General features: G+C 52.6%; 1 protein-coding gene across 1 annotated transcript in view; it reads right to left on the bottom strand.

Moving 5' to 3' along the window:
* Positions 1 to 1,982: 1,982 nt before the first annotated feature.
* LOC131207869 (uncharacterized) overlaps positions 1,983 to 15,784 on the bottom strand; it is a 186,720-nt gene continuing 172,918 nt past the window's right edge. The window contains exons 3-8 of the mRNA XM_058200501.1: positions 3,950 to 4,567; positions 3,295 to 3,868; positions 3,099 to 3,223; positions 2,432 to 3,020; positions 2,222 to 2,361; positions 1,983 to 2,150 (exon numbers count right to left, since the gene is read on the bottom strand). Coding sequence (XP_058056484.1) covers positions 1,983 to 2,150; positions 2,222 to 2,361; positions 2,432 to 3,020; positions 3,099 to 3,223; positions 3,295 to 3,868; positions 3,950 to 4,567 — 2,214 coding nt within the window. The remainder of the gene's footprint in view (positions 2,151 to 2,221; positions 2,362 to 2,431; positions 3,021 to 3,098; positions 3,224 to 3,294; positions 3,869 to 3,949; positions 4,568 to 15,784) is intronic.

Raw genomic sequence — 15,784 nt, 5'->3', positions numbered from 1 at the left:
TGGTTGCCCTACTTTAAGGAAATCTGTTTTAAGTCGAGCCTGCGCATTGAAAAGGAAGCTGAAGGAAGCGGGATCACTGTATCCAGTAGGTCAGGCTGGCGAGTTCTGCCTAATAAGCTGTCCGGGAACTGGGGCATCTGTACAGTGCTACCGAATTTAACGAACTTACTGGTTGGTGTTTGCCCGAGGGTGAGTTGTAAGAGAAAAGAGAATCATTTCATGATTATCAAACAACTACTTCTTTGAAATTGACCGCAGCCGCTACGCCATCTTGACGCTCCTAAGCTACTACATAATTTTGATTTTGACACCATCTCGCCATTCTGCGGTTTGTAACAACGTTTTATCCACCAACTTCCGATAAGTGCTTCTGTGTTTGTGTGTCTGTGTGTGCATGTTGAGAGATTCTTCTTCCGCACCCGGCTTCGTTTGATTCCGCACAATATTCTTATTGTATCACAATTGTTTTTCGTTTTGTTCCATTACACGCTTCTCGTCGTAAAATAAACCAAACAGAACAGAACAATCTGCGCTCCCCTCAAGCTAGGCGTGAAACGGTTCATTCTTCCGGACAATGGCTACTACAATTGACAGTTAAGCACACGCGCCCTAACACACTGCGCCGCTCTCTCTCTCTCTCTCGCGGCACAGCACTAGAAAGTGGACTTAGAAACGAAAGAAAGGGAAAGGTGGTTAAAACAGGATTTCTAAAACATCTCACAATTCGCATTAATAAAAACAAGCTGCGCACTTCTTTACACTAGCGGCTCCAAAAAATACCTTCGTTCCGTAAGCCATACACCTCCTACAGAGCCTGCTGCGCGCTCCCGTGGTATCGTACCACAGCCACCGGCCTCCTCCGTGCGTATTTAAAATGATGATTAAAATGAACGTTATACATATGCGCGTGTGTTTATGTGTGTATGCGTGTGTATAGTATATCTAAATGTAAGTATTTATCATGCAAGTAGGATACGGTGTTTGCTGCTTTCGCGTTTGTCACAAAACTATGTCAAAAGAACTTAAACATCGCTAAACCCTAAACATCACTACTACTACTAAGTTCCACTCCGTCCGCAGAGGCAGCATCATTGCGAGTGCCGCCGCGGTTGTTGCCACTCAATTATTGCTTATGGTTCGTTTTCTTTTGTTGCTCTTGTTACTTGGCGTTTACTACGGCCACCAAATCGTTCGCTTTTCTGCATGCGCACGCGCAAATCCGAAGGACGTGCCCATGAATCATATGCTTGATGTGTCCTGTGTGTGTTAGTCTCTTCCGTTCGCGTGTAGTAATTGCGGCGGCGTATCGATTAGTGGTATTCAATAATATTGTCCTCTGCGCCTAGGATTGGTTTCATTAAAAGGTAATAAATACTGTCCTCTAGTTAATAGTTATTAATCATTTGTCGATTCCGTTTTAGCTGACCACGGGTGCCCCTGGCAGTCGGTGCCTCACCAATCGTGCTCTTTTTCCCGTTCCCGTGTAATCATCATAAGGGCGCCCTCTCTGGAGTATTACAGTTGCTTGTCAAATGTTGTGCGCGGAACGTGGTGCCGCTTGGTTTGTTAAATTTTAAGAGTTTGTTTCTGTTTCAAATTTCCATTTCATCACACACCGGTTGCGTCGAGAGATTCCACTCCGATCACCATCGTTGGAGTATTATATTCATGCTTGTCTGCTGCTGCAACTGCTGTCACGTTGCCGAGTGCATCCTGCACGGCGCGTGAAGCCATGAAGTTGGAAGTTGCACCACTTTTCAACTGTTGCCGATCATCGACTTTAACATACTTAGAATGTCCTTCTCTCAACCTCGCTTTTTTCTTTCTTTCTTTCTCTCTCTCTTTTTAAACATCGCTCACTGCGCTTCCGCTGTCCGCTTTCGTCCCGCGGGTACCGCCGCCAGACGCCGTAGTAAAGGTTTAGCCTTCTGGCCGCACGGTTGGCGGCGGCGGCGGCGGCTGCGCTGCACCGGAAGCTTCCGTCAGTGCTGTGACGAGTCGCTACCGAGCTGCGTGGCCACCAGGTTCAGTGGCAGGTTGCACGAGTCCAGATCGTTCTCCGGGCCACTGTCGTCGGCGGCATCGACCAGCAGCTCGCCGCTCCCGTTCGGATCGAAGTTTTGCGTCGCTCGCAGATATTGCTGGAAGGCCTGTCGGAAGGAACAGCAAATCGGTGAGTCATCGGTGGTCATCGGTCGAGGTTCCACGACAAAGCACTTACAGGTGACATGGTAAAGTTGGTCGGTGTGCCGCGGGTTGCATCGCGCAACGCCATCAACTGGTTTTGCAGGGTCTGCAGATCCACCGCCGTGTCGACTCCGTTGTCCACGACGATATCGCCACTTTCCTGCTTGACGGACTCTGGAACGGGATACAAAGGAAATACAAATTTAGCGCATTGCACGTTTTGCTTCCCACACGCGGTACTTACTCCTGCGCGTACTCTTGTCGCCCTTCGGCCGGCGCCGTCGCGTGTGAATCGTGTCACGGCGCATCGTGTGCGGCCGGTTGACGCCGTGCAGCTTGAAGTAGAGCCCGCAGGCGTTGCAAACCATCTCGCCGCGGATGTTCCGCCGCCAGATGGTGGTCGTGGTGGTACCACAGTTCGTACAGGACATGTCCTTGTGCTGCGAGTTTTGCTGCTGCTGTTGCGTCATTTGCGGGGACGATGCGGCGGACGCTTTGGGAAGTTGCTGTAGCTGCGGGCTGCTGTTACCGGACGTGGCCCCACTGCTCGTCTCCGTACGGTGGCCCGTACCGAGCGATGGGCTCTTGGCGGTCGCCGTCTGCGAGAGCTGTTCCGAGGCAACCCGAAACAGCACGTTGCCGGTGGTGGAACCTTTACCGCTGGACACCTTTATCAGACCGACAGAGTGCGGTGCCCCATTGCCGGGCCCACCGACGACACCGTTGCTGTCGAGGCCGTTCGGTGAGTTTCCTTCGACCGGCGTTCGACTCGGGAACGACTGTTTCCGACGTCCACTCTGACTGCTCGCGTTGTGTCGACTGATTTCGTTTTGCTACAAGACAAGGGAGAGAGAATCGTTAGACCAACTCGTTCTCTCGATAGTGGCTAGTTTCTGGCATTATGGTTCCACCTTGTGCATTGACAACCCGCTGCCGACCGGGACAGTTGGTGCAAACTGGATGCCTAGATTGCGGGCACTAATCATTTTCCGCAGGAGTGCCGTCGCTTCGTTGCCTCCGCCGTTGACGATGAGATCTACAAAACAAAAGTTGCCAACAATCGTTAATGGGTCGTAACTGAAGACATTCAGGGACCGCGTGACTTACTCGTGTTCTGTGCCAACGCTTGCCACAGCTGGGCCACGGCCGGATCGGTCGCATCGGTCAGCCCACCGAAGGGGATCTGGTGGACGGCGGCGGCCACAGCCGCCGCAGCTACCGCCTGCTGCTGCTCGTCGAGCGAGTGCAGACTGTCGGGCGTCTCGCGGCCAATGTGGTCCATCGGACTGCCCGCCTGCTGCTGCTGCGGGTGATGCTGGAGATGATGATGGTGCTGGTGATGGTGGTGGTGGTGGTGGTGGTTGTTGTTATTGTTGTTGTTGAGGCTACCCCGGAGCTTGAGCTCGTCCCCGGCACACTCGGAATGGGCGTCCTGCGAGGATATGTCCATCTGCAGCCGGCCCGAGTCGCTGCTGTCGACGCTGTCACTGTGCTGACTCGCCTGGTCGTCGGCGACGGCCGCGGCCGCCAGGTGATCGATCGTTTCCCGCTTGATCACGTTCTTCCGGACGAGCGTCGGCGGCAGGACGGCACTCGGCTCCACCTTGACGCGCTTCATCGTCAGGTCCATCTCTTCGCTGCTGGGCGTGCGCTTCAGATTGTTCAAAAGGTATTCGTGAGGCTGCGGGTGAGATGCAAACGGTTCAGAGTTTAGCAAGGTCCAGAGTGCGTGATCGGAACGGCGGCCAGGCGACAGTCCTACCTTTATCACAGAAGATTTAATACTTTGCGGTTGCTGCGGCTGCGGCTGCTGCTGCTGTGTCAGCTGATTGTTGTTGCTAGCGTGCTGTTGATACTGTTGCTGCTTCTGCTCGGCGAGCAAACTGGGCGACTGGGGGTTCGAGCTGGGCGGCGAGATGATCACCTTCTTGCTGATGTCCATCAACACCGCGGCCGTCTCGAGGTGCTCCTTCTGGAGCTGCGTCAGGTTGCGCACCTGGATCAGTGGCTGCCGGCCACCCTGCGATGGCTGCGTCGGCTGGAACACTTCCGGCTGCTGCTGGTGTATGATGGTGGCCGGGTCCGTCTCCGTCGCCGTCGTCGTCGTCGTCGTGGGCGCTGGCTGCTGATGCTGGGACAGTACGCCGGTGGAAGTAAGTTTCATACTCTCGAGTGGGATCACAGATACGGCGTTCGCTTCCAGGCTGTCCAGGTGCGTTTTACTAAGTACTGAGGTAACTGATTTTGTATGATTGTTATTGTTGCGCAAGGCCTGCAGGGCGGCCACCGCGTCCTGCTCGGCCGACGCCTTCAGCGCAAGCGTCGCCGGCGACGACGCAATCAGGTTCTCCAACCGCTCGGACGCCTCCGTGAGTATTTCCTGTCGATAGCAAAGAAGAAGAAGGGCGTGCTCGAGTTAGTTAGTTACTGAACCATCGAAACCTTGTCTAATTAGATTATTGGTTTGGCCGTTTTCGCCGATGGAATAAATTTTTAATTGCTTGTCTCAGCCGTCTCAGCGACGATGATGATTACTAAAAACGTCCACCGCGCGGCGCGGTCCACATTGATTTTAATGATCCCACACCGCCCCCCCCCCCGCTAGAGTTTGGCCAAAATTGTCCTTCAGTCATCGCCGGGACGAGGCGACGGGTGGGGAGGCCGTTTCGTGACCGTTTTCGCTATCCATAAAAAGACCAGCCCTTTGCTGTCCTTTGAACTTTCCGCCCACAGCCCGGGTCGTTGCTTCTAAACCGGGCGCTTCTCGTTTGATCTTTTGCCGACCCAGCGAGATGAAATTATTCCTTCAATCACCGACTCACGCACGACTTTCGGCACGCCAGGAAGGAATGCGCCCTCAATCGGTTCCCAATAATGCGTGGGTTCCCGATTTTCCCGACTCCCGGAATCTCGGATCTCGACCATCTTTCACAGGAAAATCAAAAGCTCCCACCTAAAGGCGGCGACGAAGGGTATCGATATGTCACTCGCTTAGGCACGAACAGCGAAACACACGCCGCGCGCTGCTCCATAATTGATGGCCGAGCGCGCCATCGATTCCCAGCCATCGATGGGCGTACGTAATTAAATGTTTAATGAATGCAAATAATATTTATCAATAAATATGTTTGATCCGTAAACATGCTCCTCCGGCCAGTCAGCCAGCCAGCGAGTGGATGGCGAAAAAATGGGACCAGCTCACTCCGTCTACGTTACACGTTTATTGGTGCCTGCCACATCTTGTTTGTTTTTCTTATTTCCCGTCTTCCGGTGTGCCCCTGATGTGGCCAGTAGTTTCGCTTGGTTTTTCTTCGCTGACGCTATCTCTCTCGCTCGCTCTCGTCCACGATCTGGATCCGGGTCCTCCGTTTCGTTAAGTTGCCAAGTTTTTTCTCCAAACAACGACCGAGTGTCCGAGAGTGTTTGTTCCGGTACGAAGGTGATTCAGTCCCCGTTTTCAGTTTTGTTGAGAGATCTCGAGAAAAGACTGCTTTCTTTACAGTCTTTTGATGTGTTCTCCCCTGCACGGCCTCGTAACGATCTTGACGGAGCGCCCCGTGTGGGCGCCCGGTGATGCAACTCGATCGTAATGCACGGCGAGCAATCTATTTAATATTTTAGTTTCAAGCTTCGCTTCCGCATTCGATTACGCCGATAAACAGACGTTTTCGTCACTGCGGCGGCGGCGGCAGCGGCGCCAGGTTTGGGGCTTGCGCGGCTCGCGCAACATAATCGAACCGATTCGCGTTCCGCCGTGGAGAGTCAGTCAACTGGTAAGGCTGCGCGCGATCGAATATGCCGCCGATAATCAGCTAATTAAGGTCGGGTTAGCGTGCCGTCCGGGGGCTAGGGAAATATAAATTTCTATACCCGTCCCCCGGCTTCACATGTGCCCTGGTTCGCGGTCCGAACCAGGGAACGCTTAATTAACACGAACACGGTGATTGATGTTCCAACCATTCCACAAACCGACCCATTTTCTCCCCCTTCGCGTTCATCTTCCGTTCCGTGTACCGCCGTGGCGCGGTTCGTGGTGGGCTTGATCGAAATCGGTACCCGTTTGGTGGTGGCTGCATTTCGCGGGGCATAACGATCCCCGATTTCATTGCTACTTCACCGCTCAAAACTATATTACTTCAGTCCGGCTTCATCGTGGCATTTCGGCATCACGGTGGGCATCACAGATGCACATTGAATGTCACTCGTTAACTGTTAACGATTCGTGCCGCGTATCGATAAAATTGAAAGTGAAAAACTCCCGCGCCGACAGCGCGGGTCAAAGGGCTATTGCCACCCGCTGCTGCTGCGACATTCGCCTTGGCGCAGGCGAATCGAAATGTCACCCAGTTCTCGGTAAATGATCAATGCCCGTCTGGGAGTCTGGGGTCGCCCCGGGTGGTCCTCCGGAGGCCGAGCATCGTGGGATGGCTATCAGCGCAGCATCACCGCGACATCGACAGCCTCCCCAACACAGCTGATCCGCGAGGCTGAGCTGAGGGCTGAGCGAGGCCGATGCAAATAAACGTCGTGCTGCTTGCTGCTAAAATCACTCACTAAATGTCACAGACCCCTTGATTGTTTGGGGCGCGCCTTGATAGTTTCGTAACCAGCCCACCGTATTCGGGTATTTTCACTAACAGAGAACTACAAAAATAGGAATACGCGCGTCGTAATGAAAAAGGCTGAAACATAAATCCATTAGAAGCTGAAGCCCCGTGAGTTCCGTTGTAAAACCAGCGACCGGTGGGACCTGGTTGTTGAATGATTTAGCGCGGCTTCCGCGCGATCGCGAAAGGAGCGAAAGTGAAGCGAACGCCGCCGTCGCCACCGCCAGCGCCTGTAAACTGACCGGGTCGAGCTTCATTCATGAATTCGCGGCGCGCTACTCACGCGAAATGTTGCGCAAAAGCGAACGGGCGTGCGCGCGAGGGCGCTCTCGCGATGGGGGTTGCAGCATAAAACAAGCATAAATAGAAGCCGCCGTCGCTGCCGTCGAGAAAGGCCGGCTACGGAAGAAGGCGACGAAAAGAAAAAGCATGGGTAGCATGAATCAGCACTCGGACTCGGTCGGACTTCGGGAAAGCCCTCCCGGTATGCGAGAGAGAGAGAGAGAGAGGCACAGCGCTCGCGGGCAGAAGTTCTTGCTGAGCCCGGCCCGGGAGCTGGTCAGGACCTGGACATTAAAAAGAGGCAACCGAATGAAGCATAACGAATGACTAAACGATGGACAATGCGCGGCGCGCTGGCTGCCGAGCGGCGATCGTGGGAAAACATGTGGACATCGGCATTAATGCTCCTCAATCCTGCTGGGGAGCCTGCTGGCGCGCGGGGGGCCTTATCACCTTGCGCGCCTGCAGGTCACAAAACGAATTATTGGCGACCGGGTTGATTTTTCGTTTCACCATCGCGGCAGATTTAGATTAGTTTCCTGCTCTTTAACGGCCCATTTGTCCAGGAAGTCTGAAATTGTGTCGTGACGTGTGTGTTCCGCCGGCCGCTGCCACCCGGCCGCCTGGGCCGCTCACTAACGAGGGCATTTGAATATTTTGCATATGATTTATGCTCGCACCGACCCAGTGCGGCCCATTGCGTATGTATGAAGTGAATGGATTTATTTCGTATGTCCAATGCGCGGTGGCCACCGTTCGCCCGGTGGGTTGCGTAAAGCGACACAGCAGGCACAGAATCGACAAAAGTATGCAAATATGCAAAAACGTAACAAGCCGCACCACTGTGTCCATTTATGATTGGATTCTCACGGCTTGAGGTGCGTGTCACGGCGGAGTGTTTGTCAAGCGAAAGCCCTCCCGATCCACAAACCACGGAACGGAACATATGATGGGCCACGAAAGTGATGCGCCCACAGCTAGATCCTGTACCGAGAGGCTGCAGCGAAAGGAAAGAAACAATTAATCATGTGTGCCGTGCGTAGAGGTCCCTTCCAGTCGCTTCGCAGGTTGTGGACGACATCACCCTGCGGACATCATCAGGCAAAACCTTTCGAGGGGGCTGACTTTTTGGAAGACTTCTTCCGGTACCGGGAGCTCAAGCCGGCAGACCTCCCTTCACCAGTCGCCCGCCCGGATCGGATAAGATCTGAATCGAATCACGGGCACGGGGCGCGGGAGATAATTTGTCGCCGTGCCACAAATCGTCAAAACCCATTCGGGACGTAGAAGAACCTGCGGCGGCCAACATCGCTCGGCCGTTGTAATCGGCTTTGGGAGCGAAGAAAGACGGATGTAGCGCGGAGGTTCCTGGGCTGGTGAGGGCATTATTCACCATGATTAGGCATCTTCCGCTAACGAACGGATGCCACACCGCGCTTCCTGCTGTTGGCCAAGGTGGTGGTCGGGGGTTGCGTCTGGTCTATGGGCTGATGGTTTTCCAATTCTGATGAGATAAGGCGTAATTCTAGGTGTGTTCACGGGCAACGAGAAGACGGCCACTGCACGGTCCATCACCACAAAGACACATCTCGAGCGGAGCCTGAATCCCCGGAACCCAGCATCATCGCCCCTTCGCCCATTCAGTCAATCAGTCACAGAAGGGAGCGCAGACTTTATACCTGTTGTGGTCCATGCGGAGAGGCGGACCGAACGAGCCCGGGAAACTCGGCAGAGCAATCAGTCAAGTTGGGTTCCGCTCCTTCTCTACCTCGGTCTCTGGATGCGTAAGCCGCATTATCTGCCATGCTCGATTTGCCCGTCCCGATCTATCAGGGGGATTCGATTTTCGGACCTGAGCCCGGGAACGGCTGAGGAAGAACAGCCACCACGGAGAGCGAAGCGGACTAATCTGCATACAAAGCGAACGGCGGGATGCGTTAAGGACACGGACTTTCTGGATGTTGAACGATAACAAAACCGAGTAAATTGCTGAACGGAACGTCCGAGGGCCGCATGTTGTCAAGAGTTGATGAGATGGACCATACCAACATCTCCCGAAAATAGGGGGCTCCCCCAGAGAACGGGGAGCTCCCGGAGTTGGGTATGAAATCATAATAATTGTAAACCGCGACCGCGACCGCGACACGGACAGGTTAACTCGTGGCAGGAAATGAGCGGCTAAGGCGCTATTACTAGGCTCTAGGCCTCTCGCATAACGATGCGAGGAAGATCGATGGACCACCACCACGGCCTTGATGGAAGGCGCACCACCATCCCTGGTGGATGATTTATCTGGTGGTGAAGATAAAAATGGTTCCAAACTTCACAGCCCAAACCCCGAGACGAAATTGACGATGTGTTTCTCTGTCTGTGTGAGAAAGAAGCCAGAACTAAAGGCCACACGAGGAGGCTTAGAGTAATGCTGCTTTTCCGCCCGGGCTGGGTGCTATTTCGGAGCCGGGTCGGTCGATCTCCCCGGGAACGGAGAACCCAACCGAAAACCGATCAGGTGATCACCAGTGCGCCCTTTACAATTTCGCTTCCTTTCGCCCCGGTTCGCCCCTGTGCACCCCTGTGGGCGCCCGGGGACTGAGATGATAAATGAGATTCAAGACTTATGCGATGATGTTTCATCTTCTCTCGCTCGGCGAGCGGAAATGATCTTTTCAATGGTCCGGCCACAATTTAGAACCGACCGATCGAGCCGAGCGATGGCCACCACCACAACCAACACGATGGTCGGCCCTGATGATCCTTCGGCGGCGGCGGCGGTCTACAAAGTAGTTGTTGGCTCATTAAATTGTGATTGAAGTTGAAGAGCCGGCGGGACCATCGGCCGGACACTGTAATCACACGCGGATATCATTACACGCAAACGAGATGCCGGGAAGGTGGTGGATGAAATCGGGACTCGGGACCTCGGTTTCGGTTGAAGTCAGCAACCCAGAACAGGCCGAGCGGAGCACGGTCGGAAAGCCGAACTGTGTGACTTCTCTCTTCAGTGGCGAAGACTCTTGATGTGAGGAAACCACCAAAAGTGAACTACTGTTTGCGTCACACACAAATCAAGATCTACATCTGGGAATCCATTAAAACGGTGCGCGCGTCTGCCCCAACCCAGGGGGGGTAATTATTCTACGTTTTCCAACTATAAACGCCCTCGATTCGGCGGTTCGGGGCGGATTTCGCAGGGCCTCTCCTCGCACAGGGCTCGGGCTCGGTAAGCTTCGCTGAGCAGGCAGCCGGCCACCGCCACCGCGGGTTTCCTCAGCGGGGCGCCGCCTCGGTGACTCGGTGAAATAGTTACGCCTTGCAGCAATTGCATGTAATTAAAATCGATAAAAAGTTAAGTGCTTCTTGGGGCCCGCCCCGGTGTGCTATGGCCCATCGTCGTCGTCGCTGTCGGTGGGTAACAATCTTTTTCCTGGCGACGATGCTCCTGGGCCGCCCGCCCCCCCATTTGCCCCGTGTGTGGTTGTTGCCCAAACCCGTACGCGATTACGCGATTAGCCAACCCGCGCCAGGGAGAGAGAATGGCAATGTACAATTGGCAACGCGGTTTGGGGCCAGCAGATCGAGCTGATTGAGCTCACGCTACGCGGGGCACCACCACCAGCGGTGGGCCAATATTTAGAAGAAAGCCTAACCGTTGCATAATACAGCACGCCGAGGTGACCTTTGGGAAAAAGCAGCAAAACGGTGCAACTTTACGGTCCCATTTCCGATCGGAACGCAGCCCACTTTATGCACCATGCGTTGGTGTACGCTGTGCTGCTTATTAGCTGTTTGATTAAGGACTATTTAACGGTTCTCTCTTTTTACGTCCCAACCGAACGGGACACACGGCTTCATTAGGATTCGGGCCCATAAAAACGAGGCCCCGAGTTCCGAGGGTGACAACTTCCCGACTGGGCCCGCATTATATGCGGCGGGGTCTAGGAGAGTGTAGCGCCGAGTTCGCATCTTCTTCAAGGAGAGCCTTGGCTTTCTTGGGTGGCAATTAGCAGGGCCCTGTCTCGATCTCTCTCTCTCTCCGTGTGTCTGCGAAATGCGCTCTGCTGCGAAATAATTGCCAATATAAATTGTTATCAATGAGAATCTCTGGCCAGGCTGGACGGACCGGCCGGCCGGCTGGCTTATTGGCCAACCAAACCCACCCCACACTACTGCTGACGGTGGGTGGTGGTGGGCGTTAGGCAATAAAGAAGAAAAAACAACACGGCAATGGCAAACAAGAGCACCACTTTACATCGGTATTAATGTGAGTTGTGTAGATGGGCGGACGGGGCGGCAAGGATGCATTCGAGTGGAGAGATTTTATCGATTGCGCCGGCCGAGGGTCTGCTAAACGGGCACAACGTACTTGCGCTTGCGCGGCCGTTACGACAATCAACATGCACAGAGAGCAGTGCGGCCAGAACGGTCCGAGATCGGGTCGTTATCATAAACTTTCGTTCACGTGGCCGAATTCGGACACCAGAAACCGGTGGGCGATATTTAAGGTTCGGACCAGTAGTCAACCACATGAGGGATAGCATCGATTCAACCACAACATCGCGATGATGCATCGAGTCCCAATTGACCCCATTAACCGGAGATGTACTTTGTGTGTGAAGCCTTTACTCGAAGCTCTCGATAATCGATTGTAAAAGTTGTACGGAATCAAGGGAAGATTACTTTGAGTCAAGAAAAATAGAGTCCCCCGGGTTCGGTTCTATAATCGTAGTCTTTTAGACTCGTTGGTCGCACTGTTTTGGGTCCAGTTTTGGTAAGCTGATGGTTGAGGTGCTTTTTAGAATCACTCGTTTTTCGGGAACAAAATATGTAGCATAGCCGGTGCCATCGCAAATTTTCAATGAAATTTTTTTCTTCATTCGATGCCATAGTGCGTTCCGAAGTGGGTAACACATGGGCTGAAAAATGCCGAACCTAAACCATGGATAGCGCTAGTCTGATTGCATTAATCGCTTTTTCAGGTAGTACTAAGCTTTAAAAGAAAGCTACTAAGCTTTTATGGCGTTCTTTAATGATATTTGATATTATGTTATGCAAAGCGATTTCGTGTTTTAATATTACACTGCTTCTTGATGGGAAAGAAATCGTTCAAGTTTATTCATGATTTGAAAAGTGTTACAAGAACTCCGGTCCGTCAGAAATCACATTAAAACATTGATTTGCTGACTTCATACGTAGTCGTAGAGACACCGGTGATACAGAACGCAGTGGACGTCCAAATAATACGGCGGAATACTAGAAAATATTAACAAAATCCATAAAATCGTTTTGAATGATCGAAAAATGAAGTTGCGTCATTTTGCTGACATTGTAAGGATATCAAAACGAACGTGTTGGCCTGATATTGCAATAACATTTGACTATGAGAAATCTCTGTTTAAAATGCGTGGCGCGTTTGCTCACTATTGATCAGAAACAAGAACGTACTGATGATTCTGAGCAGTGCTAGAGGCCATGTTTAAACATTACAATCCGGAAATTTTGCTGTCGAATGGATAAAACATGGCTCCATCACTTCACTCCGGAATAAAAAAAAATCGTCATCTGAGTGAAGAGCGTCTGTTGAACCTCCACCAAAACGCCCGGAAGCACAGCAATCGGATGGAAAGGTTATGGCCTCGGTATTTTGGGATTTGTGTGTTATAATATTCTTCGACTATCTTGAGAAGGGAAACAGTGAATGGCGGGCTGGAATGATTGTGTGGCTCTTGAAGGAGTTTAAGTTGATAATGAATCCAATTTTTGATCAAAAAACACGTTTTCCCTCTTAAGCCCGGGACTCTATAGGTGGTATATTGTTTACTCTACAACAACTAAACGTTCGCAATGAGATGCACCATGAAACAAATTACTTCAGCCTGCCACAAAGCCACTCATTTTGGGTGCGTTCGGAAAATACGTATTTATGTTGTTCGTCGTACACAATAAATTGACCCGTTTACTGTCAATTTCCGTGCGAAAAGATCCAACATAACCGGCTTTATTTAGGTGAGCAGAAAAGTTACGTGCTTCGCCGGAACACGCAGCCGGGCGCATCACGGTGCGCTCCATCAACGGTGGCATATTGGATGCACCGGTGCATAGGCCATCACACCCGCCACTCGACCGATGCATTTAGCGTTCCGCGAACTGCAGATGCGGTCGGTGAATCGAACAACCTGATAAACATCGGCCGAGAACAGTGACGGGCGTTGTCAGAGTCTCCCCGGGACCCCGCCGGGACGACCCCGGGTGGCCACCAGCAGCCCTCCCACGGCGGCCCACTCCCGCCGTCGTGCGGGAGGGGTTTCGCGTCCGGTAATGTTTTAATGTGCGGTGGCGTGGTTTCTCCTCGCGAAATAAACCGTCGGCCATCATTCGCATTCGTGACACGCAACACACGCCCGGGGACCGCCACCGTTGCACTGTGACTCATCACGGCCTGGTGGGCGCCACCGCCATCTGCATCTGCGTGCAGTGGCAAAGGAATAAAAAAAGAGGCAGCAAAAAAGGGCAGCGCGTGAAGCGTGGTTCGAAGTGTTCTAATCTAATTACGGTTTCAATAAACAACGCGACGTCGCGCGGGACCGTTTGCTGGTTCGTTGTTCGCGTTTTCCCACACGGCTCCGGCTCGAACCACGGTGTGTTGGTGCACCACCGACGGGCCAGTAGTGTGCTCCTTCCACCGAAAGGAAGATAAATGACACCTGGACGTGTGTGCTGGGTTTGCGTGGCATATGTGAACATTTTGCAACCCGTTTGTGAGTGTCCCCCGTTTGCCCGGTTTGTGATGCGATGCAGAAGGCAAACGGGTAAGGCGATTGGCTTGCCTCTCTGTTCTACGTGGCATGTGGAGCAGGATAACAGTTAAAATTAAATTACTAAATTTAAATTTAATACCACAAAACAGTGGTGGGAAGTTTGCTATTTTAAATGCTAAAGAGCAAAAATTTTGGGAAACGAAGAAACATGATTCACAGCACTTACTAGTTAAGTATAAACAATTTTACACTTAAAGTGACTTTTTTTTACAGAAAGTTTACATAAGGACCAACAGCAAAATTCTTGCTTACAATACCGAGTGTGGCTTGTGTAGCTCAAAAAGAAATGGCTTTCACAGACCGGCTCTCCGGCGCCGGACCATATGAAACGTAGGGATATTTTGTCGCAAAATCAGCCCAAATTTGGTACCAACGATGGCAACCCTCGCACGAATTGGGCCACCACCCACGGGGCGGTGGTGGAAATAAATCATTCGCCATTGCGCCACCAATGTCTGCGCGACTTTCCGATGCGTTTAGGATGCGTTCTTATGGATGCACCGGCACCATTGCCTATTGGTCTCACTCAACATCTACGGGAAACCCAAAGATTCTAAGAAGACAGATCCGTCGAGCCGATAAGACAAAGACCGTATAGAGTGTGGAAAGCCGATTCTTTGTTCGGGTTTTGCTAAGCTCCAGATGCGAGGAGGAAAATGCAAATCCGCTTCGTTCTGGAGAAGAGCCGACTGCGAGAGAGCGAGAGAGAGCGAGAGGGAGAGGGACGGGGATGGAGTTTTTATTTTTAAACCAACGACACCCCGGGTGGTACCAGCTTCTGGCGGAGAATTTTCTTTTATTTGCTGTCGGCAGCAAACCGGGCGAAGGAAAAAGGGCACGAAGACAGAACCGCTTACGGTTCGTTGCCGTTGGCAAGGACGCCGGAGTCGGATTGGATCCTTTGTGTTCCTTTTTTTCCGATGCCCGGCGAAGTTGGAATAGTTTCAACACGAAATGGCAATCGAATATTATCACACGATATAGTTGCGCCGTCGCATTCGGATCGCACCGGAAACGGATTTATCCTTTCGAGGATTCTCGCCGACGATTCGAACGCTACTCTAATGAACCCTTCGGTTCGTGGTGTGAACCGTGAACCGTGTGTCACTTGGCCGTCGCCATTTGTTTGCATTTCAATCTCGCTCAGCTTCATCTCTTTTTGGGGACACTCTTGCTTCCATCACAACAATAATGATCACAATTCGTTGTGTGCACTTTGTTGCCGTGCTATGTGTGAGTATTGGCCGCTTGCGCTCCCGAGACCCGATTTCGATGATGCACTTTCGATATGCGGTTCGAACATCAAAATCGCACCCGCGCCCCGGATCACGGAACCGATCCGTGCCGGAAATGACAATAACCCGTCGGCTGCCCGCGCCCTTTACAATGGGACATAAAGCACACAGACACAAACACGGGGGCGCGTACGCACTGGGAATGCACGCCATAGAACGGTACACAATCTCGTCGCGGGTCGTGGACGTTCTTGCCGAGTGATGCGCGGCGGATGATGCTCCGCTGCCGAGCGCACAGTCGCCCTTCCGCCGCGCCCGGAAACACTTTCAATCAGTGCGCAGCGACCCAATTACCGCTCACAAACACCGACAAACACAAACACAGCCAGACACAGGGCCGATGGCGGTGCAATCACTTCCAATCGTCGTGATGCATGGGAGATGGAAATTCGATGCGCCCCCGGCCCGGAGAGGTTCTCTGCGACCGGAAATGCAGCCGACCCGACCGTTGCCGCCGCCGCCGCTGCCGTTTTTGAATGGATCTCGGGGCTCGGCGTCTTAGCCAGCCAGAGGCGGGTGTGGTTTTGTTTCTTTCCCCTTTTATTGTGCCGTTGTTTCGTTGCTTCCGGTCGCGATGGAGGACGCACAAGACGCACAC

This window comes from Anopheles bellator, chromosome 2 (assembly GCF_943735745.2).
Source record: "Anopheles bellator chromosome 2, idAnoBellAS_SP24_06.2, whole genome shotgun sequence".
NCBI lineage: Eukaryota > Metazoa > Arthropoda > Insecta > Diptera > Culicidae > Anopheles > Anopheles bellator.
The sequence above is the reverse complement of the archived record's forward strand: the minus strand, read 5'-3'. Positions and strand labels throughout refer to the sequence as shown.